The sequence below is a fragment of the Talpa europaea genome, assembly GCF_964194135.1.
Source record: "Talpa europaea genome assembly, chromosome: 7".
Taxonomy (NCBI): Eukaryota; Metazoa; Chordata; class Mammalia; order Eulipotyphla; family Talpidae; genus Talpa; species Talpa europaea.
In genome coordinates this window covers 118,176,815-118,199,679 of record NC_140074.1, presented here as the reverse complement: position 1 = coordinate 118,199,679, position 22,865 = coordinate 118,176,815, and the positions used below count along the sequence as shown (strand labels likewise).

The 22,865-nt window shown below is 55.0% G+C and overlaps 1 protein-coding gene across 1 annotated transcript in view; it reads right to left on the bottom strand.

Annotated features, from left to right (window-relative positions):
- The window catches only part of LASP1 (LIM and SH3 protein 1), a gene marked incomplete at both ends in the record, with an annotated part of 33,440 nt that overhangs the window by 5,773 nt on the left and 4,802 nt on the right, over positions 1-22,865 (bottom strand). The window contains 3 exons of the mRNA XM_084238668.1: positions 5,403-5,510; positions 12,696-12,780; positions 20,750-20,844. Of these exons, the coding sequence (XP_084094794.1) occupies positions 5,403-5,510; positions 12,696-12,780; positions 20,750-20,844 (288 nt within the window). The remainder of the gene's footprint in view (positions 1-5,402; positions 5,511-12,695; positions 12,781-20,749; positions 20,845-22,865) is intronic.

The window sequence follows — 22,865 nt, the reverse complement described above, 5'->3', positions numbered from 1 at the left end:
TATCTGTGACCTTTGGCACAACCCTGGGGGATCAAGAGCCCTTCCCTTACTCATGTGGCCTCTCCCACTCTGGGCCTCAGTTTCCTTGTCTGTAAATGAGGCCATGGTACTGTGCACTCCCAGACAGTCCCAACTCGCTCTAGGTGCCTGTAGTGTAAGGTAAAAAGTATCAGGCTTTTCTGCCCTCCCGCCATCAGGACAGATGATGGATCCTTGTGGTCCTGAATGCACGCCTGATGGCGGGCACCTGGAGTAGGGTATGGGCCTAGGTAGATGGGATTCACCTGGGCTAAGACTGGGCTTTTAAGGGTGGTGTCACGGGGACGCCAGCAAAGAAGAAACATAGAAGCAGGGAACCACGAGAGAAGCAGAGAGAAGGCCGGAGAGCCCAGAGAGAGTGAAAACTTGCTGGGGGCTGGGAGGCCTGTCAGCCTCCCGGCCCCCCCAGCACCCCTGCCTGCTGTGTGCCTGGTAAATCCCAATAAAAGCCTACAAAAGCCACTGAGGGCTCCAGGACTCACTCTCTCCTCCTTTACCCGGTCTGCTGGATTAGAAAACCTGCTCCCGTGTCCTCCTGCCCCTACAGTGCCTAACCAAACCCTAGAGCTAAAAGCAAGCATGGACATGTGTGATTCCACAAGTAGCTGCTTAAAGAGGCCCTACTCTTGGGTAAATATTTATCAAACCAGGGCCAGCTGATGCAGGCAGATGGCGTAGTGGCAGCCTGAACACAAAATCCTGCCCCCATGGCTGCAGGCATCACCTGTTGTTTATTAACATGAATAACCTCCTCATTTACTCAGCTCTTCACATTGAATTCATAAAGACTCTTTACATATTATTGCCCTTGGCTCTGGCAATAATCAACCTAAATACACTAAGGACAGCTACACTATAATTTCCATTTTACAGAATAGGAAAATAAAGCTCCCAAGTTAAATGATGTCCTGCAGCATAGCTTTCCCCAGCTAAGGGCTGAGGTTGGTAACATAGGACAGAGTCACAGCCAGAGGGGCTCTTTCTTGAGAGCAGACGGGGAACAGGTGACCCCACACCCAAGTCTGCTCTTAGTCCCAGTTCAAGTCTTCTCTTCTGGAACAAATATTAATAGCATCCGCTTTCACTCTCAGCAAGGAGGCTGGTCAGAGGGTCACAGTAACTTGGAGAGAAGAGGGTGCCAGGCAAGGGAACACAGAGGCGGTGCCTGGCCCTGCCGCCTCTCCCTCCCCTCCCCCAGCAAATGAGCACACTGCTATTGTTTTGCTGACCTGCCTAAGTATGTGAAGCAAACAGGCACATTAAAAGAGCTTTCTACATCCAATAGGAAAAGAAATGTTTTCTAGACTACAAAGGCCTGGCAGATCTCTGATCCTAGCTCAGCAAACTTCTGACCACCTAAGGCCCTGAACGAGAGTCATCATACATCCAGAAATGTCAGCAGAGCCCCAGCTTAAGAACTGACCTGGGTCTCATGGAAGGACACAGGCTCTACTGAGCCCCAAGATCCAGGGACATGGGGGTTGAGAGGCCCAGGCCACTATTGGCCAGAACTCTGGGATTACTACTTGAGAGTTTGTTCCAACACTAAAGAAAACACATTTTCTCTGCTAGCAAATGTTCTGTTTTCTGGACCTTCTGCTCTTCTGATTGTGGTGGAAAACAAATCATACTCCCACATGATTCTATATCACGGCTACAGACAGTCATCAGGTTTTGAATGGAAGAATCAACTCGCTAGCCAGGGTCTATTTTTGGAACATCTGCTATTTTTTGAGGGCCTATTTTGTGCCCCTACATGAATTATCATTTCCTTTTTTCACCAGTCCAAGAACAATATATTCTTATCATCCCCCTTTTACAAATGGGGAAGCCAAGCCTCAGGAGGTAGATAAGCAGTGGTGCCAGAGTTCAGTCCTCACATCAAAACCTGAAGGACTACACAATATGAGGACGTCCAAAGCTTGGGGAAACAATCCAAAGGCCAATGAGCACCAGGAGCAATAAAATGTGGTTGAAGGTCCAAAGGGAATATTACACAGCAACGAACAAGAACAAACTACAGCTATATGCAAACATACATAGATGAATCTATGTATGAATCAATCTAGGAATCTCAATACCCAAAGGAAACAAGACACAAAAGAACACATGTTCTATGTTCAAAATCAGGAAAAACAAAACTCATGTTTAGAAATGCATAGTTGAAATTAGAGCTATAAATAAAATTAAGCTAAGGTTTATCCAACAAGGCTGCTTCCATGCCATTTGACTCTGGGGCTGGAACTTTCCTCATCTTAACTATTTACTGATTAGCACAGACTCTAAAAACTGCAGCTAACTTAAAGAATATAAGCTGCTAATTATTTTTGACTGATAGAAATGCAAAGAGTTTCTGTCTGTAGCAAGGATAACTCTGAAGTTTATGGTTCTGTGATCCTGTAAATATCAAACAGTTCTGTATCTAATTGTATCCAGCAGTTTCTTTCACTGACTAGGCATCATCTCTGCCTGTCAGATCCTCCAGCTAGGTCCTTAGCATTAAGTTAAATACGACAGGCTCACTTCATACACTCACCTGGGAGGTGAGCAGCAAGCGACATACAGGTGCACCAATTTAGCTGCATAACAAAAGGGAGGCTTCTAAACAGCATCTTTCCCAAGCCTTTCTGGAGGTGAAACAACTTAGTAATGGCTCTAAGTGTGGTCTGGAGTCTCCTGGAGTTCAGGGTGCAGCCAGGCCTGGTGCCCTCTGACTGAGGCCTCGGTGAAGCTTTTTCAGACTCTTAGGTAATGGTTCTCAGACGTCAGTGAGCAGCCCAGTGACCCAGGGGATGTGTGTAAGATGCTGGTTCTTGAGGCCCTCTCTGAGATGCTGAGTTGGGTGGCCCAGGGAAGAGAATTATGAATCTGCATTTTCAACAAACCTTCCCAAGAGATGCTCACAGCTGTGTGAAGGCCCCTGTAAGATTCTAAATGCAGTCACTAAAACCAAGAGTCCCAGCTTTGTGGTCACACCTCACAGGACCCAACCAAAGCTGCAAAAGCAGAACCATGTCAGCTTCAAGACATCTCCCCACCCCAGCTCGGAGCAGAAGGCAATTAGCTAAATGCAGCCTGTGGTTAGCGATAAGATGGCTATCTCTCCGGTGTGGATGTCTTGGCCGCAGGCAGTGTGCTCGGTGACCAGGACTCCCAGATGTGAACACCTCCATTAACGGGGCGGGGGGAAGAAGAGCAGTGCAATCAGCTGGATGTGGAGTCTTCTGGAAGCCTTCCAGGAAGGAGGGAGGCAGGCATGACTGTGCTTACTTGTCCTCACTCCACCACCCCATCCCGCTCCCATCTAAAACCCACAGGCTGGAAGCAATGAGTGTGTCGGGGAGTTGGGGCTGCAGAGGGGGAGTGAGTATCAACCATAAAAGACAAAAAGTCCTCACTATGAAAAACCACAGGAGGAAGTTCTGGGGTGTGAAACCAGGCCCCAGCTTATCAAGAAGTAACAAGAGAGGCGACATACTATGCAATTCCAACTATGTGACATTCTGGAAAAGCCAAAGCTGTTGAGACAGTGACATGATCAGTGGTTGCCAGGGGCTGGGAGGGCGGAACAGGTGGAGCAGTGGGGGTTTAGGGCAGGGAAACTACTCTGTACGGGACTACCTTGTGGTGATATGTCACTGCACATTTGTCCAAAACCCACAGAACCTATACCACCAAGAGCGAGCCCTGACACAAACCCTGGACTTGGAGTGATTATGTGTCAGTGTAGATGGATGGAAATGTACACTCTGCAGGCGAGGCCGTGATGGGGCAGGTGGTGTATGAGTAGGAGGAAGGGTATCTGGGAAATCTCTATACATTCACCTGAAATTTGCTGTGAACCTTAAACTACTCTATAAAAAACAAAATCTTAATACCTTAAAAAGGAAACAAAGAGGACCGAATGCTGGAAAAAGAGAAGGAAGCAACTAAAACAAGCTATGGAGGAGGGGGACAAGGGAGACCAGGGATCACAGTCCTGGAGGCATGCCCCACCCCCGTCACCCCCCCACCCAGGCCCAAGGGCATCATGAATTGCAAACTGCAGGTCAACAGTCAACAACCTCATGGAAACCATTTAGCTAAGTCTGCAACTCGCATCTTTACAAAATAAAACAGAACAGATAATATCTGCGCGCTCTCCAAATTAAGAACTCTTGCACGAAAGCTCTGACCATGTTTTCTCTCTACCTAAGCAAGCGATTTATTTTACGTGGTCAGTCGCAGTCCATGTTGGAGAGCCACACCTTGGGCAGGGGCTGGCTCTCCTGACAAGAGCCCTGGCTTCTGAAATCCACCTGAACTGTGCTGGCACCTCTCTAAACTAGGCCCAGAAGCTCAGAAGGAGTGTCCCACCAAGGAGGTAGCATCCCAGGAGGAGTGTGGAGCCAGGGGTGGGTGCCAACTGGGCCACCTGAAATCCTCGCCCTCCATAGCCTCTATCCCCAGCCCCTCTGCCCATGCTGACACTGGGCAGCTCACCAGTGCCTTCCTGCCAGATGTGAGGACAGCTGCTTGCCCAGTTTCTCAAGGACAAGCCCTCATCGCCCAGGCTGGCTGGACACTCCCTGCCCCTCCATGTCCCAGGACGCTACACAGAACCCGTGTGTGGGCCTGCAGCCCACGTGCTGTGTTGGTGGCTCATAGCAGCACCTTGCCCCACGTAGCCCAAAGCCCCCTTAGCTGCCTCCCCTTAAGCTCAGAGTCACATGGGCTATTGGTCTTTGGTTCTGCCAAGCAGGAAACCCAGACCTGTTCTCTGGCCAGAGGTGCCATGGGGCCCCATCGATGTACCGCCCACTCTTTCATGCAAGCCCGGACCCAGCCAGGCACTGCTGGCCGGCCCCAGCCCAGGAGGGCCAGCACAGGGGGTGCGAGGCAGCGGGCAAAGCAGACTGGGGTTTTTAAACAGGAAGGAAGAGCTAGCCAAGGTGGGGGAGGGGGCCCAGGGCGGGCGGAAATGACTGCAATGTCAGCACCCAGAGGCAGACAAGAGAGGCCGACGCCTCCCCATCTCTGCCACCCAGTTTTCACTTTGACCTTTGAGCTTAGACAAAACTGCCAGTCTGGACCAGGAAACCCACAATCTCCAGGGCAGAAAAAAGCAAAACAAAAACATCAAAGAAAGTGGGGGTGATTTAGCACACAGGCCCTCCTGGCACACACCCCCAGCGCAGAAATGCCATGTGGGCAGTGAGCAGGAAATGAGAGAAAGCCTCTGGGACCCCCAAACCCTTCCCTTCCCTCTGCTCAAGCAGCCACCAGCCAGGCAGCCCTGGAGAACAGGGGCAGCAGAGCGCCGGCCTCGTTGGTGTCTGCCAGGCTGGCAGGGAGGGGCCAGCAGGTGGTTAGAGGGCACTTACGTTACTGATCTGGTCCTGGGTTTTCTTGATTCTCTGGAGCTCGGGTGTGTCTGCCACCACGCTGAAGCCTTTGCCCTTGTTCTTCTCAAACTCCTCCTTGTAGCGCACCTGGAAAGCAAGCGGGGAGAAGGGCTGGAGTCAAGCCAGGGGGGGCAGGGAGGGCCCCAGCCTTGGCCACCCCCAAGGCAGCCACCAGCCGGGAAGAGATTCTGGCCAGAAATCCCACTGTGGCGGCATCCACCCCACACCCCAACTCAAAGCAGCAGCCTTGGCCAAAAAAGTATTAACACATTAATATGTATTCGGGGCACTCTGCGTGGCAGGCACAGTGCCAAGCGCCTTACACGAACTATGCCGTTTACGCCTTACGAGATACTATTATTAGCTCCCTAGTGCAGTTAAGGAAACTGAGCCACAGAGCGGCAAAGCCCCCTGCCCAAGGTCACACGGATCGGCAGCAGATGTCCAGAGCCACCGAGCCACAAGCCCTGCCTGCCCCCTGCCCTCACGGCCAGCCCATCCTGCCTGACGGAAGGAAGGAGGGGTCTTTGCACAGCCCAGCTCTCACCCTCGGGAGGAGCCAGCCCTACCCACCAGAAGCACAGGGATGCTGAGGGACGGCTGTGCCCAGGGACACAGTGGGCACCCAGAAAGGAGGCTCGTTAATGAGCCTCGGACAGAACTGGTGGCTTCTGGGAAACTCCATGCCGGCTTCTGTGGCCAGTGCCACGGGACAGGTGAAACTGGCCAGGGGTGGAGACAGAGAGGAGACAGCACCGCAGAACAGCTCCAAGGAGGAACCCCACCACCCACCACTTCCAAGAACACCGTGGAAAAGGCGTACTAGAGAAACTCAAGTCAGGACTTCCCTAACACTAACTGAACTGAATATAAGGAACATCTTATTCTCCCTTGGGGTTTTTCAAGAACAAAATGGAAGTGGGAAATGCCCCCAGGACAGAATACTGCCTCAGCTTGCAGTGACATCACGTCCACCCAGCAGCCAGCTGTTCAACGCCCACCAGCTGCCTGTATTTCCGCCACAGGCTGCACTGTCCGGAGGCAGGTCAGTCCAGGACACCAGGCCCTGGACTTGGGAGTTTCCAGGATGGGAGGCCCAGGCAGCGCCCAGGCTGGAGCCATCCGGCCACACTCTGACCCACACAATCATTTGTGCGCCCACGCGTGCGCACACACACACACATACACACACACACACTATGGCCACACCTGTCAGTTCCTCTGCACACCCCCCCCCCCAGGAGTCCAAAGTACTTGTTTGTCTCCTGGAGCCCTGGTCCATCCACCCATGGGGTTCCCCTTCCTAAAAGGTTACAGAACCTCCTTTGTTCTCATGCAGGCTAAAAACAAAAGCCTGGGGGCCTCCCCGGTGGCGCAGCTGTTGAGGGCTGGGTTGCGAAGCTGCCCGCAGCCTCTGCAGCGCAGGTTCGATCCCCAGCCACCGGGCGAGGGTCCCACGTGGCGCGCAGACCTCTCCTGCCGCCCGCTGCTCCCCTCAGCAGTGTACTTTGGTCCTTCTGCCTGCTCTGCTCCCCGCTCTGGCTCTGGTGAATTCTCTCACCCTCCCGCACTTCTGACTGTACCCAGTGCTTGTATGCATAAATAAATAAATAAATAAATCTTTGATAAATAAATAAATAAATAATAAAAAAATAAAAACAAAAGCCTGGACATGCTACTTCCCACAATGTAGATGCAGGTGCCAACACACCTCTGAAGGCCAGAACTGCCCCAGCAATAAGCTCTTCCAGGAAGCCCCAGCAGGCATCTTAGTGTTTGGGATGGGGATGGAGGGCATGAGGAGCCCTCTGAGCCTCAAGGAAGGTAAGACACTTAGCATCAGAAAAACAGCCCTGATGCAGTATCCCAACGTGCAGAAGTCCCAAATCCATGGCCAGAGGCCTGTGAAAGACTTGTCACAGGAACCAGCTAAGGTTTGGGAGGGGGCATCCTATCCCCAAGAGGTAGAGCCAGAGGGAGCTGGTACCAACAAAGGCTCAGTCTCCCCCTTGCTAAGGGATCTTGGCCAAATGACTTGACCTCTCGAGCCTCAGTTTCCACACCTATACATTGGGGATCATAATACCATCCACTCCAATCAAAGGTGCAGGTCACAGCTGCGGCTCTAAGGCCCAGACACGTGCCGGGGCCTGCAAAAGGACCCACTCCAAGCTGGTGCGGGTAGGGGAGAAAGTGCTTCGTCAACATTAAAGTGCTGAACAAATGGCCCCACTTCTTCCCCTACTTCCTGGCCTTGCAAGGCTCAGCCTCCTAATCCAGAGGAATAATCGCCATGGCGACACTGCGATGACATCAGTTAGTTCCCAGGCTCGGGAACTGCCTCTCCCTCCCTGCTAGGGAAGGATAATTCATTTCACTCCTGGCACAGGCCACCCAGAGAGGGCAGGGCTGGGGCAGAGTAAAGGCTACACTCAGCACCACTTGCTGTGTCCCTGGGCCAGCCAGTCCCCCTCTCTGGGGCCGCTTTTAGCTGATCTCTAAAAGCCCCTCCCCGCTCTGGCATTTGTGCCATCTTTAAGCCTCTGCAGGTCCTCACTATGGAGAACCAGGTGGGGAAGGGTCTCTGAGAGGCCTTGGGTGCTGGAGGGAGTGGTGGAGGTCCTGTGTAGGCAGCCAGGACATAGAATGGGCTTGGCCTGCAGCCTGTCCATTAGGGCCCTGTTGGCACCCAGGCAGGAGTATGTGCCCTGGTCTGGGACCCCTCACCAGGACATGATGGGGGGGGGGGTGTCTCTGCTGAAGGAAGAGACCCTCTGCCCAACATCACCCAGTCAGGGGACCGCTCAGTGCTCTGGCCCAGGGCCCTGTCTCAAGGACTTGAGGCAGGGTAGGGCCTGATCCTTCATGCCCAAATAGCCAACACCAGGAAACTCTACTTTTTATGTGTAGGTTTATCAATTATTCACCCTGGACCTATCTTGTTCATCCCTTACCCTAGTAAACAGTAGCTGCAAACAAATGTTTGTTGGGCGAGTGATGAATGAATTGAAAGTAGACACAAAATGTCCAAACAAGCAGCAAAATTTAGAAAACAACTGCCTTGCTGGCCCGACAGAAGAGGAAAGCTCGTGACTTAAAAAAAAAAATGTTTTTTTATTGAGCAAAATACAGTGACCAGTAATTTTTACTTACTCTGCGTGCCTAAATGTGCTGGGCCCACATACTCTGTAACTTGCCCCCTTGGAACAAAAAAGAAATCTTTTTTTTTATTAGACACATGGATGGGGAGGCGAGCTAGTGGAAAAGGTCAGCGCTGGAAGCAATCATCTAAAGGTCGCTGTGTCCACTCCCCAGCCACAGTGAGCCCACGTTCTGCTTCCTCTCCTTTCCAGGGGAGTGGTAGTGGCAAAAATTTATTGAGGGCTAACACTGTGCCAGGAACTGTTCCAAACGCCGAATATAGACAAACAGCTTCGCTTTACCGACAAAGGCACTGAAACTCCAAGAAGTTAAATCACCTATGTGCCCAAGGTCATTCGGCTAGTGGCGAGAGATGTGGGCTTGACGTTGGGCCAGCTGGCTCAGGTAAGAGGCGACAGGTGTGCTGCTGGCCGTGCTGGCCACAGGATCCAAAATAAGAGCATGGGGCCCCTGCACTCTCCTGTCCCCCATGGCATTTCCCATGCTGGGTAGGGATGGCACAGCGCCATGCAGATGTGATATGAGCAGGAACGAAAGAGACCCTCCTCACACTTCTCGCCCGCCCAGCTGCACAGACACACCAGCCGAGCCCCCACTCACGCACAGCAAAGCTGCTGCCTCCACTCTGCCAGAGACCCAGCTGCCAGTTCCAGCCTCAGCCAGGCTGGATAGGACCACCCAGAGAGTCATTTCCGGTCATCCCTGTGGTCACCTCCCCCACAGGGGACAAGACAGGTGTCCCAGACAACCACAGCACAGCTCTGGGAGCCAATCCAGAGATAGGAGAAGCAGCTCCCCAGAGGAGGGCTGAGACCTGAGGCGGCAGGGCCAGGAAGGCGCCTGGGAAGAAACCTGGTGGGGTTGCGGCAGGGGAGGCCCCTATTTCTCTTCCTGCCAGCACAGGTGGCTGTAGCCAGCTCTGCCCCCACAAGGGCCACAGGAACTAGGTCCTGTCGCCAGCCCCAGGCAGGCCCACTCAGCCCTTCCAAAGCACCAGTCCCAGCCCCCAACCTTCAGGCTCTTGGAGTTTGCTGTCCCCACTTTTCCGGGGAGGCAGCGGCCAGCCTCAGACCACACAGCCAGTAGGTGGTAGAAGGAACACAAAGCCAGGCTGTGAAAGGCAGCAGGGCCCTTTGATCCACCCTCTGCCTGCCCCAGTCTCCAGGAACCCCAACTGCAGATTACAGAGATGTCCTCAGGGCAGAGCCCCACCTCCCGTGGCGGACACCCCTCAAGCAGAAAAGGTAAACTCATGATGGTCTACCGAGGACTGCCTCCTTCTGGCTCCCAGGCCAGCTCCAAGCCTCTCAAGTCCATCTGTGGGACCAAAAGCCCTCATCAGAATCACCAAGTGAATCAAAATGCAGATTCCTGGGCCCCGTACTGCCAACCAGAAGCCCTTTTGTGAGGTCTAGGAAGCTGCATTTGAACAAGCCTCCCAACAATCAGTAGTCGTATGGTTTGAGGCCTGGGCTGGGGCCAACAGCGGGCTGAATTGCTTCCAGCAAAGGGCTTGAAATCTGCCTCTGTGCTGTGGGCACACAGGGGTCTCTCTAAACCTCGGTGCCCCTCTGTGGGATGGAGACACAAGAATGTCTCTCCTTTATCTGGCAGCTGAGGGGTTTAAATGTGGTCAAGACCTGCAAGAGATTAGGATCTTATCAGTGAGGACCTGATGACAGTGACTGCTGAGCAACAGAAATCCAGACCCCCTGGAGGTAAGGAGCAAGCCAGGCCCCTGGCAAGCAGGAGGCACAGGTCAAGCAGAGGAGCCTTCAGATCCTGTGCATGGTGCCCACCTCCCTCAGGAGGAGCAGAGGTGGCTCCTGCCAGCAGTGAGCCCACACTGTCCACCTGCTCCCTGCTCTGATCCAGTCCCAGAGCCAGAGGCCAGCTGGGACACTTCCTCACCCAGACCCCGCCTCTCAGGGGTCAGGTTCCAGGGGCAAAAAGAGACGCAGCTGAGCTTTTGTGGCACTACAAAGGCTAGGGAATTAGCCAGGCTTAATTTTCCTCCTGAGAATAGGAGTATGTGTCCCTGGCCTCTGCCTGAGTGTGTGAACACACCTCACAGTTTTCAAAGACCTGCGGTTCTCTGTTCCACCTTGGCCTCCAGGTCTCTCTGGTGGGTCTCTGACTGCCCCCCTCAAGCTGTGGGGTGTGTAAAGGTGGCCCTAGTATGTTTGCCTGCCCTGTGAAGCCCCACCCTCCTCTGGCTCCAGTAAGCCACCTACAGGGCGGAAGTCCAAGGAGGTGTTTGGAGCTTGGCAAGGGTCTGGCCAGAATCTTCCCAGTGCAGGGTAGGCCCGGCCCAGCATACCCTCAACCCCTTTCCTGCAGCTGGGCCACCTGGCCGACTCAGTAGGCATAGGTCTGGCACCCAAAGACGTGGCTGCTGTCCTGGGATAAACAAGCTTCCCCAGTCACTCCCTACTAGGCCACATGGGACCCAGGTCTCACTACCCCGGTCAAGGTCACTGACTCTGAGCCCAAGACTGAAAACCTGACTTACAGTGTGTGTCAGGGAACAGAGTCTGCTGCTTCCCTCAGCTTCGGCTCCCTCCTCTGATACACCCCAACCCCACCCCACCCCACCCCACCCCACCCCACCCCGCCCGCCCCAGCAGGTCAAGGATAAATGAGGTGAAGGAGCTGAAAGCACTTGTTAAGTATCGAAAGTTCTCCCCAGTATAAGGAACTATTGTCCTTATTATCTAGGTGGAGATAGTTCTCCTGGGGAGCTGGGTGGAAAAAGGGGAAAGAACACAAGAGCCAGAGTCCCAGCAGGTCACCATTCAAAGGCACATCTATTTGCTCTTCCATAAAACGGAATGACCCTGCCTGGCTGTGCTGCAGCGGCGGAATGAGCTAATGTGCACAGAGCACACCACCCTGTCTGCTAACACTGCTGTCAACTACTGCCGCCGCATGATCTGCGCCTGGTCTCCTCATCTGTACAAAGGGGAAACAGGGGCCTCCCTGGTGGCGCAAGGGGTTAAGCGTCATCACTGTGAAGTAATCCACTGTAGCACGAGTTCAATCCCAGGACAGGGAGCAAATCACATGGCACAGCAGACCTCTCCTGACTCGCCCGCCGCTCCCCTCAGCAGTATATTTCATTAGATCTGCCTGTTCTGTTCCCCACTCTGTCTCTGGTGAATCCTCTCACCCCCCACACCTCTGACCTATACCCCAGTTCTTGTATGCATAAATAAATAAATCTTTAAAAAAAAAAAAGGAGGAAATAGCTTTTCCTCGAAGGGCTGCTGGGAGAACTGATGACAGAAAGCAAGCCAGTCACATGACTGACTGGAAGCCAGGTGCCCAGAGTCATATCACCATCAGCTGGTGGGATCCCACCCCCCAGGGGGGCAGGGGCAATGCCCTTCTGTGGCCCAGGTGGATCCTTTGTAACATCTTCTTGGCCCTGTGCACCCTGCTCGCTGGGTGAAGTTTCCCAAGGGGGCTTTGGTAAGCCCCACCCCACCCCACGATGCAGCCAGGCTTGTCCCAAGAAGCACCCACAAGGCCTCCAGAGACAGTGGTTGCTCTGGTCTCAGGGTTCTGGGTCCCTTGCTCATTCCTCTGTGGCACCTCCTCTCTCGCCACAGCAGATACTCAGAAAAATCAGGCCCAAAAAGACGAAGGCAGGACAGGCCCCTCACCTCTGGCCTGCTAATGATGGAGATTTGGAGACACGGCTGTGGAGGGCAGGCTGTGCAGCCTCAGGGTGGCATGTGCCAAACAAAGATGAGAGAGGCCCGTCCTTTGGGGCGGTTGTGAGTGGCGAGGAGGGAAAGAGAAACAACTTCCTGGAGGAGGCAGACTTTAAGTTGATCCATGTGAAATATCCCGGAGCAAGAAATCGGACACCCACACCTCTCCAGCCCACTTTAGGTAGGAAGGGGGCACGCTCTCCCCACTCCTGTGATAAAGTCAGGAAATATGAAGTAACTGCGTGTAGGCGTGGGGGGCAGGGAGACAGGGCAAGTGCCAGGATTTCAGCACCTTGGCCTTGCTAAGTAACCACAGGGGGAAGGAGTCGTTGCCAAACCCAGGGGTTACAACAGCCTCCCCCACCGCCGCCTCGGGGGCTGCCCCGCCCCTCACCTGACTCTGGAGCTCGCTCTGTTGCTTGAGGCGGAGGTTTTCCGGGGTGTCAGCCACCATGGTGAAGGACTGCTTGGGGTAGTGTCTGCAGGACAGAAAAGAGTGGGGGTCACTCTGAGGGAAGGAAGGGAGCTCCAGGCTTTCACAGACCTCTGAGGCCTTTCGCCTTTCCTGGAAAGTTCCTCAAATCCCTGGGCAGCCCCTGCCCAGCAGCAGGACCGGGGTGTCCCCGACCCATGGCCAAAGGGAGATGAGGATTTCTCAGACTCACCTGGGCTAGACAAGGAAGACATATCAGGGGCCTCCCCGGTGGTGCAAGGGCTTAAGTGTAAGCACTATGAAACTATCAGCAGCCACTGCAGAGCGAGTTCAATCCCTGGCCAGGGAGCTACCCACATGGCGCAGCAGACCTCTCCTGTCTCGCCCACTGCTCCCCTCAGCAGTGTATTTCAATCAGTCTGCCTGTTCTGTTCCTCACTCTGTCTCTGATGAATCCTCTTCACCACCACTACCCCCACCTCTGGACTACACCCCAGCTCTTGTATGCATATATAAATAAAATAAATCTTAAAAAAAAAAAAAAGACATATCAGGCCTAAGTGGCCCAAGGGACGTCATGGGGACATTCTGAGGGTTTCAGATTACACTTGATTGGTGATAACCCAGGCCTTTCAGACTACCACACAGGGAGGTTGAGGATGCAGGGCCACAGGGAGGCCCAGCCAGACTGGGGAGACCATGAGCATGGGGTCAGGACAAAGTTCAGCTTGGACCAGAAATGAAGACCAGTCAGGCAGAGGAGGGGACACAGAGACAGAAAGGGAATGAGACATGCATATCCAGGAGGGCTTCCTGGAGAAGGAGGGGGATAAGGTATGGGGTGAGAAGGAGAAGGAGGGGGATAGGGTATGGGGTGAGAAACAGAGAAAGGGAGAACATACGGACACCTCTAAAAGTAGAATTTCAAGGGCAAACAAGGTCCTTGGACCTTGGGGGGCAGGTGAGATCAGCTTGAGGCCAGAAAGGAGGTCATCCACTGGTGACAGGTAACACACGAACAATCGAACAATCGGTATCTGCCCTGTGCTCAGGGCTCACATTCCTTAGTCCAGCAGTACTCACACCGGCATTGCTCCCCTCAGACACGTGGGAGAGCTAAGGCTCAGGAAGCTTAAACAATGTGGCCCCTGGTCAAGGGTGGTGGCATCTGATCTGCACCCAGACACCCCCCCAAGGCCCGGCATCTGAGTCAACCTACAAACTGCAAACACAAGACAGAGCAGGGGTCTGTCCCCCAGAGAGAGGGCTGACCTGGAAGGAGTAGGAGCCAGGCCACCCTCAGAGCCAAGCCTACGGGGACCTCCAGGCCCATCCGGGCCAACCCTCTGATTTCCCAGGGGAGGAAATAGCGTGCTGGCGCCAGGCACTCAGCTGGCTTCATAAGTGACTTATTTATCACATTGGTTCATTGTCTTCTATGTGTCCCTGAAGTGAGGGATCTTTGGTCTCTTGCTCAATGATTCACCCCAGGAACAGTACCTGGTAGTCAAGAGATGTGTGGAGTACGTGAATGTCACATGGGCGATGAAGCTGGGCCGGGTGGGTCTCCTTCCTGCCTGGTCATCATGAAGTCCCCCAGCGAACCAGCCAGAGGAGAGGAACCCCCAGTGTCTGGTTTGTGGGTATGCGTCGGCAGCGCCATGGCAAGAGGTCAACACGGGCCCTGGCTATTTCAGGGACTGGGGGTGGTTTCTCCAAGCAGGAGTCTGGGATGTGGCCATTTTTAGCCCTGGCTGACCACACTCCACCACGATGGTGACCACCAGCAGATTCCTGATTCCCAGGCTGTCCCGGGTGAGGGAAGGACGGTCTCCTCCCAGGCATGTTCCACCCCGGTTGGCTGACACGCCCTGCAGCTGGTCAGGAGCTACCTCTGTGCGCTCCCCAAACCTGGCACGTCCTCCTGCTGCCCACACCGCCCTGAGTGAGAACTGCCTGCACTCACATGGCTTCCCTCTGGAACACCATGGTTGAGGAGTGTGGAAGACTAAACCAAGGAGGGGCATGAGTAGAAAGGGCGCCGTGTCGGGCTCTGCCTTGCCACTGACTGGGTGACACCAGCAGATCCTTTCTCCTTTGAGCTGCCTGCAATGTCCTGGGCCCAGGCGGTTCCAGCTGTGCCCCTCCCCCAGTGTCCTGCCTCCCAGGTCAACCTCCAACTCTCCCAGCAAAGGGAGGGAGGGAGGAGACTGCAAAGCAAACACAGGTGCCTGCAGCTGACACCTGAAATGGTCCGAGGAAGAATGCAGGGCTGAGGCTGCGGGTCCCACAGCTGATGAGTCCATTCAAAATCCCTGAGCAGCTTCAGGGAATGGGAGGACAACTGGGAGGCTGTTTCCAGATATCAGAAAGACAACAGCAGGAAGGATCAAAGCAAGATCTCCAGCAGCACTGCCCAGCCCTAAAGTCCTAGGAGTGGAGGCTTTGAAGCTGACCCTCCCACCAAAGCATTTTGAAGGCATCCTGGGGTGGGGGTAGGGGGGTGAGGGGGTAATGGTGAGGTTATGGTGAGGAGTGTCTGTAAGCAGAGACTCAAGAGGCAGAGGAGACAGCTCAGGCCCTGGGTCTGGGATGGAGCAGCAGTCCCCCAGTGCTGCTCTCCCAGAACCTGCAGGTTTGGTTCCTTGGGGCTGGCACTGGTTAGCCCTTGGTGGGGAAGGATGGCTGGCACCTATCCTGGGGAGCCAGTCTGCCAACCTGGGGCAGACCGAATGTACAGAGTTAAAATGGAGTGTCACCCCCAGGGGCCCAAGGACCACCAGATACGTGCACCTGGCACACGTCCCCACGCCGCAGTCCCGAGGCCCGACACACCGCGTTCTTCCTCATGCACCATGCATACAGATCCAGGCCTCCGCGGCAGTGCGTGCCTCCCAGACACAGGCCACAGGCCCTCGTGCAACAGCACCGTCACAGCCCTCTCTGCATGCCACCAGGAGGGTCTCGGAAGCCCCCCGACATGCTGCAGGTACAGGCTGGAGGGTATTTCATCCTCTCTTTGTAGCCATCGTTACCCCAGATCTCAGCTCCCCACAGTCAGAATACTAATCCCATCAGCTGGGGGGTACAGCCTAGAACTTGGCTTAATCTGGCAGGGGAGGAGGACATTAATCCTGCATCAGGTTAATTAGATTAAAGAGCTCCAGAGTCCCCACTCTTACCCTGAACCCCCAGCCCGGAGGAAGGTAGGCTGCAGTCCTCCCTCTGGGTCAACCCTGTCCCCTCTCCATAGCCCACACCCCCCCAACCCTAGTGAGACAACCCTGCCTTTCCCTTCCCTGCTCACAGCGCTTCAGGTTCCCATGGCAACCTCATCCTCAGCTCCAGGCAGGAGAGCGCCAAAGCAGCAGACAGAGAGGGGAAGTCTGTGGGGGTGGGGAGGAGACAGAGACAGCAGGGACATCCTCAACTGCAGAGGAGCCCGTGAGGGCAAAACCAGGAGACTGTCTGCAGGAGCCTTGCACACAGCTGAGGTAAGGCGGGCAGGCTTGGGTTTGATTTTAGCAGGAACATCAGGGCTGCGCCCTTCCCCCACCAACATGACTGCCTTCCAAGAGGGCTCCAGCAGATGTGACCTCCTTCCAGAAACAATTGCGGGGAATTTTATCCCTTTACTCCCTTTCTCTGTCCCTCACCCTTTACACTGGGACCCCAGACAGATGGAGGCATGTGTGCCAATGGGTGCACCACCCATCCCACTTAGTGACCCAGCGCAGCCCGATCAAACTGGGCCAGGCAAGGCAACAAGGGCGCGGTGGAGAGATCAGGACACCCCAGCCCTGGCCTGGAGCTGAGGACAGCTGTTCTTTGTCCCTTCCAACAGTCTGTGCTCTGCCCCTTGTTAATCATTCCAAGCACTGGACCCTCCAAGGATGCCCCTCCCCACCCTTCAGCAGTAATATCAGCTGCTGTGGGGAAGACAGAGCTTGCAGGGACAGGAAGCCGGGGGCCAGGGGAAGGGACCTAGCTACCACCCGCACAAAGACAGGGACCCGGCGGGCAATCAGGCAGCTGCTGGCAGCAGCTACAGATGCACAAAGTGACTTCCTGAGCACATTCTCTTGGAATCTGCCAAAGGCTTTGGGCTAGAAGGCAGGGGTTATCACTGTGTCCATTCTACTGATAAAGAAACCGAAAAGCTCCACATCAAGGACAGAGACCCTGACCAACGCACTCCCCCTCCTGCACAGCTGCCTGCTCGGGTTGCCTCTTCTCTGCCCCAGCTCCACCTCCCAGCTCAGAGCCCTGGGAAACTTGCATTGGGGCCGGTCAAGAACAAAGCACGTCACCCTTCGAACCCAACTGTTTCCAAGCATGGCCATTATGAAAGACACCTGCCTCACAGGCACCAAGTCAGGTGTCTCCTTCAAATTTTTCTAAAGCAGGAGTCCAATGACCTGTGAGACTGCAGCAGAAGGGGCATCTGGCTGAGGGTCCCAGGGTCACCTTCCAGCCTGGAGGGACCACAGAGTCAGGGTGGACGCAGAGGCACTGCACATCTCCACTCAGGCCTGGCTGTGACGGGACGGCTTGTCAGCACTGCTCCCCCCCAGCCCTGTGGGAGCTGTGTGCCAGGAGCAGAACAAGAACAGACCAGAGAGCCTGAAAGCCCAGCTCCCCCTTTCCACATGCAACCTCGCCCCTTCCAGCCTTGGACCCCTTCAAAAACCACAGCTTTTTGTTCACAGAGGAACAAAAATACATCAACAAAAGCAACAAGGAGCCTTTGGTTTTACCAAAAGGGGAAAAAAAACCCACACCAGCCCCTACATCCTGCCTCTGACTCCCCTGCTGGGAACACTGCCCAGGGACAGGCGGGGGGCTCCCTGTTAACCCAGTTTCTCACCAGCCCCCCGGCCTCAGCAGCTAAAATGGGGGGATAGGAAGCAACAAGGAGGCATTGTCTGGTCAGAGGGAAGAACAAGCGGTCAAAGAGATAGAGGCTAGACACGAAGAAGAACTTACCAGGCCTCGGGCGTGCAGGCAACAGGAAAATCAAAGCTGGCACCTGCCCCCGATGGCTATAAAGAGCAATGAGTCTGCCTTTTTTTTTTTTCAAGATTTATTTATTTTTATTTATACAGGCACTGGGTACAGTCAGAAGCGCGGGAGGGTGAGAGAATTCACCAGAGCCAGAGCGGGGAGCAGAGCAGGCAGAAGGACCGAAGTACACTGCTGAGGGGAGCAGTGGGCGGCAAGACAGGTCTGCACGCCATGTGGGACCCTCCTCGGTGGCCGGACAACAGCCGGGGATCGAACCGGTGCCGCAGCTGCGGGCAGCTTCACAACCCAGTGCTCAACCGCTGCACCACAGGGGAGGCCCAATGAGTCTGCTTTTTAGCTCATAGGTGGACAAGGCATGGAAGCACTAGGTCTCAGTTTCCTCATCTATAAAATGGGGGTGTTAGCAAGCAAAGGGATCCCTGAGATTCCTTGAGGCCCTAACATCTCAGTTTAAGGATCTAGGGGGCTACTTTGAGGCTGACCACATTTGGCCACTGAGGATGCCCCTTTGAGCTTAACCACCCCCTTCCAATCCTGAACACATGCCACACACTCCACTCCCACTCCCCTACCCATGCCACCCCAAGATCCTGGCTAAGGGACTGGTCAGGTGGGCAGGATGTAGAGGCCTCACACATACTTGCTCACTGGAGGGACCCAAGTCCCTGGCAAAGTGCCAGGAGCGGTCACCTGACCCTGTGGGTCCTGGGCAGGAGGTACTGCTGAGAAGGAAACCAGGCCTGAGGGCCATAAAGCAAGGCCCAGCTGGAAGTAGGGGGACAGTTGCACCCTGGAAACCCCAGGATTTGGGGACCTGAATTCTCGCGGAGGACGGGGCCAAGGCGGGAAGAGAACAGGAAGGAATGAGAGCAGATACTCAGCACAGTGCCTGCAGGTGTTCAGTAAATTCCTGGCCTAGGGTCCACTGTCCCCGGATGGGAATTTGGAAGCACGAGAAACTGAGGCTCAGACTGGCCAGGAGGGCAATCCTTGTAGGCAGGGCCTGCGTCGGGTTTGCTCTGGAACCTCCACGCCTGGCTGGCTGGCACAGGCCACTACTCAGCGGATGCTGGCTGAGAGAGTGTGAGCGCCATGGGCAAGGTGCTACTACAGCTGCTGGAGTGCAGCAGAGCTGAGGCCACACGTCCCCACTCACCCAGACTCCTCCCAGGTAACATGCCAGCTGGGCCAAAGGGCTATTGGCCATGGCAGAGGCTAGGGGGGAAAGGCGAGGCCGGCCTGCTTCTTCAGCTAGGGGCCAGGAGAGAGACCTTCATGGGAGGGTATAGGGGGGCAAACTCTCCCAACCTCAAGGGGTTGGAAGCAGCACCCAGAAAGGGGTGATTCATCTTCTGTTCCCCTCAACAACTGCAGCAACTCCTCAACCCTACTTGTTGCAACCTCCCCAAAAGAAGGCAAGGAAACTAAGCTGGAATTTTGGTGCTAGACACAAAGCTTCAATCCCCACCACCCACCAGGCTCCAGGGCTCAGCCAGACTTCTGCCTGGAAGGTGGAGGCTTAGAAGCTGCTCCCCCAAGGAGTCTGGGTGCCCAGAATCCAGCCTGTGGTCCAGGAATGAAGGGGTTAACTGCCCTAGCTACTGGCTTTGCTGAACCCCACCCCACTCCCCAAAGCAGGGAGGAAGGCAGAGAATCAGGGCTTGTGTGAGCCCTTAAGAATTCAAAGAATGTCCCATTTCCCTTGGGGGGGAGGGGGAGGGGTTGGAGGGGGAAGAGGACCAGTGGAAGCTAATAAAAGAGAAGGGGCAACTGGAGGAGGAGTCGGGACAGAGTGTGACAATCCTACCGAGGCAGCCCGAGGCAGCCCAACCCTCCCGGGGACAGCATTCCTGCTGCTTCTATGGGCATGAGATTTTATCAGAAATCTATCTTCCCAGCACCTGGCACAGGCTGGCATACAACAACCGGCACGCAATAAATGCCTAATGCATGATCAAACCCCCAAGGGGATGAGGCTGCAGTATTGGCAGGAAATGGGGTAAAGTACTGGAGAGACAGCCTTTCAAAGGGGGTTAAGTCCCTAACCCCTTCGAGTTGAGTCCCAAAGCCCCCCCTCCTGGGCATACTTCAGCTGCAAAGAGCCTCCTGACTGAGGATTCAACAAAAAACCCTGGACTTCAGTCAGATCCTGAATCTTTGAATATTGATGTTGCCCCCTCCTTGAAGTGACTTGACCTTCCAAGTCCCCCCCAGCAGGGTGGCCAGCATGAGTGGGCCTTGCTGTACACAAGGTCAGCCTGAGAGTGGAAGGTGGTGTATTTTCTGGAACCAGGTGGTGTGGGGTGGGTGGGGTGAGTGGGGTAGGAAGGGATGGGGGTATCCTTCTGGGATGGGGACTCCCCATCTCTCCACCTTCTCGCAGCAGGCCAGGCTGCAGGTCCCAGCAAGGAAGGAACAGAGCCCAAGCTAACTGCAAGAGAGACACAATATGTCCTCACCAGGCAGGGGAGAGACGAGCCCTTCATGTTGCCCCCACTTCTCAAGACATGAACACTAGATCGCTGCCACCAGAAGCCCCCAAAACCTAGAGCCTGGACACTCTGCAGGGCAGGTGAGAGGAAACAGTCAGCTGCTGGGGGCTCAGTGGACAGAGAACACAAATGGCAGAAACAGGGCTGGTCACTTGTTCTAGAAAAAGAACACACTGGTCCCCTCCCTGCCATCAGGCTACAATGTGAGAACCTGGAAAGAACATGCCTGCTTTAGCACCCAGATGCTGGGTTTGAACTGGCCCCCCACTAGCCATGGAATCTTGGGAAAACCCCTTCCCTTTCCAAGCCTCAGTTTCCTTTTCTGTAAGATGGGAACAACAGCACCTCCTTCCTTAGCTCACTGCGGGCTGGGTGATGAACACCAACACGCAGGCTGCGGACTGCGCGGCAATGTCGCCTTAGGGTGGTTACAGAAAGGAAGGATGAACTGGGGGGAGCCCGGGGCCCTCCCGGTCCTCCATCCAAAGCAGGACTTACGCGTTGCAGTAGGGCTTCTTCTCGTAGCCCTTGTAGTTCTTCATGTTGAGTGTCATCTTGCAGGTCTCACAGTGGAAGCATGCTTTATGCCAGAACTAGGGGCAGAGGCAGAGAGGACACCTGTCAGACACCAGGGCTTCAGGAAGGGGTGCTCCATCCCAGGGACTGACCCGGGCCCATAACCATGTGGAGAACAGAGTCACCCCGGGTGAGCAGGGGACATCTCAGGTCACGGGTTCTGCTGCTGCTGACACCCCCTCCCCTTCCCCACATCCCACTAGCCAGCCATTCGAACTGTCAGAAGGGGAGAAGGGCAGACAGGAAGCTGAGTGAGTTACAGTGACAGCAGGAGCCTCCAGAAGGTTGGCTGCACCTCCTAGGCCACTCCTCAGCCTTCAGCTGGAGAAGCCTCATTGCTTATGCAAAGCTTCACCAGGGTTGCTAAGAAGCAGCTGCTGAACTCTGAGGGGCTCAGCCTTGACAGGGCCCAGAGAAGATGGCCCAGCCCCCATACACCCCACTGCAGAACTCAGATGCTCCTGGCTCCCACAGCAGGCCCTCAAGCCCCACAGGAGCCCCAGTTGATGCTCCAGCTCTGGTACCCTCTACTGTCTATAAGACCCCCAGGGGCGGGGCCCCAAACTCTGGTTACACCTTTTCTACTCTCCCTACAGGGTAAGGCTAGGAGAGCACCCTACAGTTGATCCCCCTAAGGAGCACAATGATACCTGCCCCTCTTGGGACTGTTGAGGATTAAATGAGCCCTTGGCACAGCACCCGGTACCTCCAGGTACCCAAATGTTAGATGCAGGCGCCACGGCTATAAACCTCAGCCACGGGACTCTGGAGCACCCACGGGAGCTTGTGTGTGCTGGGGAGCAGGGAGGGCTCCACTGTGCCAACCAGAGATAGATGAGTGTGAACGACAAGGTGAGACTCCTGCAAAGCCCAGAAAGGGAGCGAGAGTAGAAGGTGATGATGGAAGGGGAACGATGCAGCAAAGCATCCCCATCCTAAGAAATGCGGATGCTCAGGCAGTCACTAGCAGGCAGAAGACCCTAGCACCCTAGTCCAGGCAGAAGACCCTAGCACCAGCGCCCACTATCCGCTTTCCAGGACCCTAGAATCCAGGCTGCCTGGCTGACCTGTCTCTGCCCCGTCTCTGAGCAGTTGCAGGAGGGGTTCCCCAAACCCTTAAGGAAGGAGGGCAGAAGCCAGGGAAGGTGCCCAGCCACTGCTGATTCTGAGCCCTCCCTCAAGGAATTCCCCCAGGTGGGACTTTTCAAAATGTATTTCCTGGGGACAGAGAGGGGACAGAAGGGGAAAAGGTAATAGGGGAGTGGCACTGGAACTTGGGAGGTGAGTCTGTGAAGCACGTACACATATTAGGGGTGAAGCTGTACCTCTCAAAGTTTATAGATTTGTAAATGAATAGCTAATCAATAACATTTGATGGATGGAAGGGGTGCTTCTGAGACACTTTGGAGGAGGGCACAGGAAAAGAGACAGCTGAATTTGGGATACCATCTCCCCACCTGGACCACTTCAACCAGGGTCCAGGAGGCCACTGCCTTCTGACAGGGCCCTTTCCCAGCCCAGGAGGCCTGAAGGACTCTCCACTGGCTGAACACTATCAGGAGCAACAGACCCACTCTTTGGGGAAGAAAGCCCGATGGAACTCTGGAAGCAAAGGGATGGCCCCCAACTAAGTTTGGCCCCCACCCCAACCCCGGCCTAGCCCAGAGCCCAGCCCAGACTCCTCCGGTGCAAAACCCCAATAAATACACCCACAGGAAAATTAGAGCAGGGAGTCCCTGGCCCCACCGGCCCCCAAAAGCGGCAGCCCCTCTCCCTCCCACAGTGCCTGGGAGGCGCTGGCAGAGTGCCCCAGCAGTCCTGTCACCACCCAGTCTGCTGGCCTCTGCCTGCTCAGCCACATGCCCCTGCCTGGGCCCCTGCCTCCACCACCCCCGCAGGGCCTGCCAGGAAAAACATTCTCTGGAATCCAGACCATGACCCACTTTCACACACACACACACACACACACACACACAGGCGCGCGGAATACGCACTGTCCTAGGACTGGGGACCTCCAAAGTCACCTCTTGGGGGAGAC